At 41.1% G+C, this 10,111-nt stretch overlaps 1 protein-coding gene across 1 annotated transcript; it reads right to left on the bottom strand.

Annotated features, from left to right (window-relative positions):
• Positions 1-3,032: 3,032 nt before the first annotated feature.
• On the bottom strand, positions 3,033-8,095 carry avpr1aa (arginine vasopressin receptor 1Aa). Its single transcript, XM_043228724.1, has 2 exons — positions 6,934-8,095; positions 3,033-4,935 (listed from the first exon to the last, which is right to left on the bottom strand). Exons 1-2 carry the CDS (start codon positions 7,802-7,804, stop codon positions 4,643-4,645), a joined length of 1,164 nt encoding a protein of 387 aa, XP_043084659.1. The 5' UTR covers positions 7,805-8,095; the 3' UTR covers positions 3,033-4,642.
• Between the last annotated feature and the right edge of the window lie 2,016 nt (positions 8,096-10,111).

The following is a 10,111-nucleotide window of genomic DNA, read 5'->3' as shown; positions in this document are numbered from 1 at the left end:
TTTGGCAAGCTCTAATCTGACTGGCTTTTCTCAGTTTCTGGCAGGTTTTGTTATCAGACTGCCTGGTACGAGGCTGAAGGAAAAACTAATGATGGTTACCATACTGAGGCTTTTGTTTTGAGATGTTCATATTCAGAAATATCTTTCTTTTTAGATGCACAGAATTTTTTTCCAACCTGTGAATATTTCTAAATCTATTTCACACTCTTTATTTATTTATTTATTTATTTAGCAATGATGCCATAAAAGAAACCATTTCAGCCAACGGTTCCTAAAACATTGTTTTATACAACGGATCATTTCCATGAATGTTAAAGGTTGAATTATTATAATTATAATTCATTATTATTAAAGTTGTCAGTAGGAAGAGATAACAGAATCAATGCTGTTATTTTAAATTAAACTACAAAAACTATTTAAAAAATTTGGAAATTGAAAATAAAAATACTATATATATATATATATATATATATATATATATATATATATATATATATATATATATATATATATAATATAAATAAAATTGATAAATATAAAAATACCAAAATTGCTAGAACTAAAAAAAAAAAAAAAAAAAAAAAATTATATATATATATATGTTACTGTGGTTGTATATATATATAGAGAGAAGAGAAGAGAGTTAACACTTAACGTTTATAAGCTACACTGCACTGTACACACACCTGATAAATCAGAGAACACTATGAGAGTTAATGCTGGCTTTGCACAACAAAGGAAACCAGTTTAAACCAGTTAAGACCGGTTCAGACCACCAAACCTACTTGTTTCAGGCTGTAGCAATTTTTCAGCAGGGAAGGATTTCGTGGAAGCGATTACGAAAACACACCGCGTTCTTGGTTTTCCCCATCACATCCCCTCAACGTGGTAACGTCCCTCAGAAACGCAACGATTCAGAGCATCTACATGCGGCACGTAATATGTTCCGTTGGTTTCCTGGTCCTCGGATGCGTCTGGAATACATTAAGGTCAAAGGTGGCCGGAGAGAATGTTAATAAACACGCGAGTTTGGTGTGAGAAAGTGGGGAGACTGTAAGTCTTTCACACACACGCACACACACACACACTCGCACACACTCACACACACACACACACACTCACACACACACACACACACACACACACTCACACACACACACACACACACACACACACACACACACACACACACACACACACACACACACACACACACACACACACACACACACACACACACACACACACACTCACACACTCACACACACACACACACACACTCACACACACACAGACACACACACACACACACACACACACACACACACACACACACACACACACACACACACACACACACACACACACACACACACACACACACACACACACACACACACACACACACACACACACACACACACACACACACACACACACACACACACACACACACACACACACACACACACACACACACACACACACACACACACACACACACACACACACACACACACACACACACACACACACACACACACACACACACACACACACACACACACACACACACACACACACACACACACACACACACACACACACACACACACACACACACACACACACACACACACACACACACACACACACACACACACACACACACACACACACACATACACACACACACACACACACACACACACACACACACACACACACACACACACACACACACACACACACACACACACACACACACACACACACACACACACACACACACACACACACACACACACACACACACACACACACACACACACACATACACTCACACATACACACACATACACGTATACAAACGGCAGCTGTTTCGTCTCTGGACTCTCGGACTGGTCAGGAGAAGATTGGTTAATGCAGGAGAAGACACGTGTCCTCAAACAGGAAACAAACAGGAAACTCAAACTATTATGGGATGTCTGGAAAGGTTCTTACGAGGCAATTTTCATTGTGCAACTTGTGATGAAGTGTCTGCTTTTTGCACACGCTGTGCTAAACGGCAGAGAAAAAACACCGTTAGTCCGCTTTCTGCTTTTCGTTTAGTGCTGCTATCGAAACGCTCAGCTAAGACCGGAACCAGATCTATCGTTCAGGATCTAGCCCCAAAGCATTTCAGACGGGCTGCTTGTACAGTTGTTCCAAACAATATTAAAAAAGCCAATAAAAAGTTCGACTCGCGGTCGTATATATGTGGTATAAAGTTGCATTTAAACGGCTAGAAACGGCTCGGTTGCTAAAAACACATTTGTCACCGCAGATCCAGAACTAATATTTCACGAAAGGTTTGATTTATTGGATTTGGCGCACGAACGCTCCGAGACGTCTGAGAGAGACGCAACACATTTAAAGTCGGCAGCGAGCAGAGCTGAGCTTGCAAGCCACTTTTTTATCTCACGATTTGGGCCCCTTGAGGTTGAATATTAAAATTCGGACTTTTTTTTTCGTGCAATTGTGTAAAAATAAAAAAAGCATAAGAGATAAACTGGAATGGAATGGAAATAAATGTCAGAATTCAAAAAATATGAGAGATATAGGCATAATTGTGTTAATAAAAAGTCACAGCTATGAGATATTAACTGAGATGTGAACAGAATTCTGATCAATAAAGTCATAGTTGTTGGAGAAAATCACAACTGCCAAAAAAGAAGTCCAATTTTGAGACTGATTACAAAAAAGTGTGTGAAATAAATGGGAAAAACTCAGAATCCTGAAGAAAAAAAAATCAATTTCGAGATTTAAGAGAGCTGAGAGAAGCACAAGAAGAAAAGTATGAACCGTGGGATAAATTACTTTTTTTTTTTTTTTTTTTATTTATTTTAATTTTTTTTTTTTTATTTAATTTAATTTTAATTTTAATTTTTAAATTTTTATTTAATTTTATTTAATTTTATTTTATTTTTTTAATCCATGGCACAAATGGTCTTCAACGTATCAAAGTTGTCTTTAAAAAAATACACAAGGCCGTCTGTCACTGTCATTTATTTACAACTTATAATATAAAATATTTACACAAACCCAATATATCTCGCATTAAACACAATTTCTCTTTACGCGTACATCAAAACACCTGAAAAGAGCAGTGGAGGCATGCTCGCTCGTGTGAAGACATCGAGCTAAGCGACGAATCTCGCCAAAGTGAGGCTAACATTTCACCAAGCGGACCGTTTCCTATGTTTTGTTTAGTGCACCGTTCATTCATCGTCTGGTAACCGATATGTATTTTCGCTCGCTCTCGGCTCCGTCCCTGGCAGCAGGTGTCTGGTTTACTTTGGCGAGAGAGGCGCGCACTCGGGGCCAAAATAAATCCAGCGGCGGGCTCAAGTAGACGCTTATCGCAGGAAATGCCTCGCTGGACTCATTGTGCCACAGTCCCTAAAGAGATTTACGGCGTTTTCCATGTTCCCAGCGTTTCCTTAATGGACAATCGATCTGTACGAGCAGCGCGGGACGAGAGCTTGCAAAGCATGCGAAATTCGGATATAAAACACAAGTGCTTTCACGTATTAATATTAAAAATAAATACATTTTTTGTGTGTGCTATTTATTAAAAGCATGTTTCCTTTGCTCAACGGGACTGCATTTATTTGATCAAAAAATGCTGTTAAATTTCTTTATATTATTGTAATTTAAAAGAACAATTTTCTTTTTCAATACGTGTTAAATTGTAATTTTTTTCCTGTCATCAAATCTCGATTTTTAGCATCGGCCTTCATTGATCGCTCTAACTTGATGCCCAAAACACATTTGGTGGAGTGAAATTAATAAACAAATAAACGCTTATATATAAAATAGATACGTTTTGTCGCATAAATGTCTTTTTTGCTCCATTTAATTCGCTCCTTGCTGAATAAAAGGATTCATTAAAAGGCCGTGCCGCGTTTATCACAAAAAATATGAATCAGATGAACACTCGAAATAATCAGAAACATTCTTGAGCAGCATTCGACTGATTTCTGAAAGATCACGTGACACTGAAAATGCTAAAAATTCAACTTTGATCCCCGAAATAAATTGCATTTTACAATATATATATATATATATATTTTACAATATATTCACACAAAATATATGATTTTTGTTTTATATAATTAAATGGCATGAATAAATCTCCCATTTGTGTTCATAACATTATGTTTAAATGTTTATTATAAAGCGATTTCCCTTAAAATATGAACGTTTCCCCATTTTTCCATTTTTTTTTACCAAATAAATGCAGCTTTGTCGAGCATTTCGATTTTTTCCTCAATATTACGCATTATTCCAAATGCATGACCGGTACTGTAAATGTCCTTATAGCTTTTTTTCTTTTTTAAAAAAAAAAATCAGTTTTCAGCAAGAAGACCTCCTCTCCGACAGCAGTGAGACTCAACAAATGGAGATTGAACCCAACGGCAGCGAGGAGCGCCAAAGCCTCCATCAAAGATCTCAAACGGTGCTCAGATACGGACAATCATCCCCCAACGATCGATTGGTTTTCGCAGCTCCAGACTCCTCCGAGTCCGTGTTTACTCTCGAGTAGCTCCGTCGCATCTCCTGAGCGTGTTTCACGTCTCAGTCTGGAGTCTCGGTGGAGTCACGTCTCGGCCGGGGCCGACCTGCTGCTTTTGGGCGAGTGCTCGAAGTCTTTCCAGGTGCCCGAGCTGCACGTGGGGCTGCGGTTGGCCATCTTGGTGAGCAGCGTGGTCCTCCGGAGGCTGCTGTCCGAGTCCTCCTTCCTGAAGCTCTGCTGGATCTTGTGGCAGCAGGGGAAGCAGTGAGCGAAGTCCTGCAGGAGGTGCCCGCTGAAGACCATGTAGATCCACGGGTTGCAGCAGCTGTTCAGGCTGGCCAGCAGCGCGGAGAGAGTGACGGCCGTGTTCTCCGAATCTACGAGCAGAAACAACAACCGTGAAGTGAAGATGCTGTCCGGGAAACAGTCAAAAGAATTCTTTCCGCGAGCGACGCGGCGACGGGGATTAACATAGTAACGTTTATCAGCAGCTTAGAACATCCGTCATCCAATCAGGATCTAGAGTCGCTGCATCGGCCAATCAGAACCGAGGACCACTACAGCAGTAAAAAGTGTAGTGCTTCTAGCCATATGAATATAGTTAAAGATCGACTTTTAAAAGGTGTTTATAAAAAGAATGATATTATATGGTCATTTTTCAAGATCTTCAGACTTATTTATACAGGTAAAAATATATATAAAGTATAAAATACATTAAAAGTTATTTTATATATCTAGTGTAGTAAACTAATAGTTCTTTCTATAAGATAAGGCATACTTTTATTAAATTAATTCATTAAAATACACACACACACACACACACACACACACATATATATATATATATATATATACATATATACACAGACACACACACACATATATACATATTTTTGCACACACACATACATATATACACACACACACATATATACATATATTTACACACACACACACACACACACACACACACACACACACACACACATATATATACATATATTTACACACACACACACACACACACACACACACACATATACATATATATATACATATATTTGCACACACACACACACACACATATATACATATATTTGCACACACACACACACACACACACACACACACACACACATATATATATATATATATATATATATATATATATATATATATATACATATATACACAGACACACACACACATATATACATATTTTTGCACACACACATACATATATACACACACACACACACATATATACATATATTTACACACACACACACACACACACACACACACACACACACACACACATATATACATATATTTGCACACACACACACACATACACATACACACAAACACAGAGGTTTTCAATCCTTCCAAACAAGGTGTTAAATATTAGTAATATTAGTATAAAATAATGCATGACTAAACTAATAAAGCACTTTGCCTCGTAACCACGTGACCATGAGAAAACGGCGCGAAGTGAGTAAACTAAACATCCCTCCAGCTCGCGAGGAATTTTAATGACAGTTTTACACCTCATAAATCCACAGCTGTTCTGTTTAGACACACTATTCTGGTCTCATGACTTCATTTCTCAAACGATGCTCAAACGAAGCATATCAGAGATACTATATTTAACACGTTAGCACTTCTTTCCATTAGAAGCCATTTGTTGCGTTTTAAATTTAAACCTATCAGAAAACATCCTGGTATTTTAGAAAGCAGTTTCATTATACAGCACAATAAAGCATGCGCACGTTTAATAAATTAATGCAGAATAAATATCATATCTATAGGGCACGGTTTATATTTTGCATTCATGCCCCAATTCTATTTCAATATAAATAATTTGAACAATTCAAGAAATAGGGTCAGATCAGGCAGAAATAAGATATCTGCTCATATTGTCAACATTGATATATGTGAAAATATGAATCAAATGCATGACATTTCAGACGTTAAATCATAATACCTAACATATTTATGTTATAAAAAGTTGCTCAGCGTATATTAAACGCTATGCTAGAAACGCGATCTTTCGCATAAAATTACACAGCATCATTTTTGCTAACAATGTAATGAAGTACTCGATTTAAACGAAGCATTGCCCTGCATGTGCTACAAATATTAATATAATAATACCCTCAGGTCACTCTGAATACGCATTAGACCGCTGATCATTAGCAACGATGGTCTGTAATGAAATGAAGCTTACTAAAAAAGTGCACATTAAAAGCAAGACAAATATTAATATGCATGAACTATTTGAACGTTTTAGGGCATATGATACGCGTAACGGAGCAGAAAGCTATAAAGCGCGCGACTGCGCATTTCACGGCGCGCGCGTCATTTTCACTCACCATCCCAGCTGAAGTTCTTGTCCCACACCGACCACATCTGCACGGTGAAGAAGGGGGCCCAGCAGATGATATAGGCGAGAACAATGACGAAAGTCATCTTGACGGTGCGTAACTTCGCTCTGGAGATCGTGGTGACGCTGCTCACCGAGTTCTTCCCGATCAGCCCGTTCTTGTGCGCGCCGTCCGCCGGCGTCTTCTTGGTCTTATATCTGATGTTCATCCTGATGCTGTGGCATATGAACCCGTAGCTGGTCATTAATATGATCACCGGGATGAGGAAAATCCCCGCCGTGATCCAGGTGATGTAGGCGCGGAGCCCCCAGGGCTGGATGAAGTGACCCCAGCAGTCGTACACCTCGGAGCCGTTCTGGATCTCACTGAGGGAGAAGATGAAGTACTGAGGGGTGCTGAGGAGCAAGCTGCTGATCCACGTGCCCGCGATCATGATGTGGGACCTCCGGGTGGACTGCTGGAGGGTCTTGAGGGGGTGGCAGATGGCGACGTAGCGATCCAGGGTCATCATGACCATCATGTAGGTGGACGCGAACATGCCCATCACCTGCAGGTGCTTCACGATCCTGCACAGAAAGTCCGGGCCGTAGAAGCGGAAGGTGATTTCCCAGCACAGCTGCGGGAGGACCTGGAAGAACGCGACCACCAGGTCCGCCAGGCTCAGGTGTTTGATGAACAGGTGCATGCGGGAGGTCTTCTTCTTGGTGTTGTGGATGGCCACCAGGACGCTGCAGTTCCCGATCACGGCGACCGCGAAGGTGACGCTGAGCACCGCGATCTCGATTTTCGCCACTTCCTCGTCGCGCCCGAACGGGTCCGTGGAGTTGACGGGGTGCGACGCGTTGCCGGGGTGCGCCATTGTGCCAAAAGCGGGAGAACGACGCGCGTAAATGGAAACGCCGGGTGCCGTTGCGCGCTGCTCCGCGACGAAACCTAGTGCTTAAACGTCTGTGTTGGTAACCCAAAGGTTAGACATTTCAATCCCGCAAGGGCTGAATCATAAACCATCTCCATGTTGCCCTTGACCCAAACTTTTTCAAGGAGACATTTGGAGTTACTTTGGCTAAAAAGCGTCTGTCGATTTGTACTTAATATCTAATGCCCGCGCAACCCAGACCTCCAAATGCCTCTCCTCGTCTGTCTGAGGAGCTGCTCAAAGCCTTTTATACCCTCCTCGGGTTTCAGTCACGGCGCGTAACGCGCGCAGAGCCAAACCCACCGGTGTTCATCGGCTCAGTTCGGTCCTATAGTTTAGAGCACATACAGACAAACCCCCGCCCACTCACCGGACCTTAGAGTAAACACCCCTCTTACAGTCTGCTTTATGATAAGATTTGTCTCGAGACATTCCCAGATAGCCCAGTACAGAACCATAACTATGTATAACGCCAGTCACGTCCTTTTTAAATGCATCAAAATGAAATAAATGTAATCTAAATTAAGTGGTCAACAACATGTCTTGGTTGCCTTCCACTCTAAAATGAAATTAATGATTTTAAAAGCGTTTAAGGGGCACAATTTAACTATTTTATGACATTATATGATGAAAATAAATTGTAAACAGAATAAACCTTTTAAGACCTTTAATTTTTTTTTTTTTTTTAATTAAGAACGATTCACGAATGACTCATTCAGACCAATTCGTGAGTCATTTGAACAATTCATTTAAAACTATAACGTTTAATAATGTAATAATGACTTGAGGACGTTTGACTGAACAAAAGAGCCACATCCAGTGTTTTAGGGCTGAGCATGACAAAAAGACATTGCGGGAATCTTGTTTTAAATATTGTTGTAAAAAGCCGTCAGAGTCGCGGACGAAGACAAAACAAAATGTTCCGGGAGAGTAAAAACAGGATTTGTGATCGGGTAAAGTAATCACACCCGCTTTACCGCACGAAGCACATTTGATCATTTGACAAAAGAAAAACTTCTAAGCGGTGAACTTCCACTTTCTTTCCACTTGGTTTGAGTTCGCTTAAATGCAATTGTTCATCTGCACTAAAGACAAAGCGAAAAAAAAATCATTCGAAATAATGCATGAGGGCCAAACTGCACGAAGAGATGTGAGACGTGTTAATCGTTTGAAGAAGCGAGTGGTAATTTCCCGCCGGAGTCATTCGTATGCTTGTCCAGATCTCTGAGCTGCGTTTGCTTTATGGATCATTTAGCGACTCTCGCTGTCTCACTTTATTCAGCTAATGGCACCGGACGGGCGGCAGTTCTGCACATCTCTGCTACTCAGCCGATTTTGCTTCAGAACACATTTCACTCCGGACAAGTGATTCAGCGCAGCGCCACAATTTTAAAAACAGTACGCCTGGTGAACAGGATGCGCGATCTCTCAGATTAAAAGGAGCGGTTCGCAAATTGAAAAAGTACTCACCCTCAGGCCACCCGAGACGTAGATGAGTTCATTTCTACATCAGTGGCATTACGTCACTTGCCCGGCAATGGATGGGTGCCGCCAGAATGAGTTGATAAAACATCACTGGAGGAAGTGTTATTATGTATTTGTATTTTGCTTGGTGTTAACAAACGTTTTTATGGTTTGTTTCTTAAAACCACGCAGCTTTTGTCTTCTCCGGATGTTAACTGATGGACTGGAGTGGTGTGGATTATTGTGGTGTGTTCGTTCTGGCGGCACCCATTCACTTCCATTGGTGTTAACTGATGGACTGGAGTGGTGTGGATTATTGCGGTGTATTCGTTCCGGCGGCACCCATTCACTTCCATTGGTGTTAACTGATGGACTGGAGTGGTGTGGATTATTGCGGTGTATTCGTCCTGGCGGCACCCATTCACTTCCATTGGTGTTAACTGATGGACTGGAGTGGTGTGGATTATTGCGGTGTATTCGTCCTGGCGGCACCCATTCACTTCCATTGGTGTTAACTGATTGACTGGAGTGGTGTGGATTATTGTGGTGTGTTCGTTCTGGCGGCACCCATTCACTTTCATCGGTGTTAACTGATGGACTGGAGTGGTGTGGATTATTGCGGTGTGTTCGTTCTGGCGGCACCCATTCACTTTCATCGGTGTTAACTGATGGACTGGAGTGGTGTGGATTATTGCGGTGTGTTCATTTTGGTGGCACCCATTCACTTCCATTGGTGTTAACTGATGGACTGGAGTGGTGTGGATTATTGCGGTGTATTCGTTCTGG

The sequence above is a fragment of the Puntigrus tetrazona genome, chromosome 25, assembly GCF_018831695.1.
Source record: "Puntigrus tetrazona isolate hp1 chromosome 25, ASM1883169v1, whole genome shotgun sequence".
In the NCBI taxonomy this organism is placed as follows: domain Eukaryota; kingdom Metazoa; phylum Chordata; class Actinopteri; order Cypriniformes; family Cyprinidae; genus Puntigrus; species Puntigrus tetrazona.
The sequence above is the reverse complement of the archived record's forward strand: the minus strand, read 5'-3'. Positions and strand labels throughout refer to the sequence as shown.

Bases quoted from the DNA above. Each gene is read 5' to 3' on its own strand.
- avpr1aa (XM_043228724.1), bottom strand. From the start codon at position 7,804: ATGGCGCACCCCGGCAACGCGTCGCACCCCGTCAACTCCACGGACCCG. The intron at 4,936-6,933 runs GTGAGTGAAAAT...TTCTGCTCGTAG, and splicing joins CAAGAACTTCAGCTGGGATG to ATTCGGAGAACACGGCCGTC.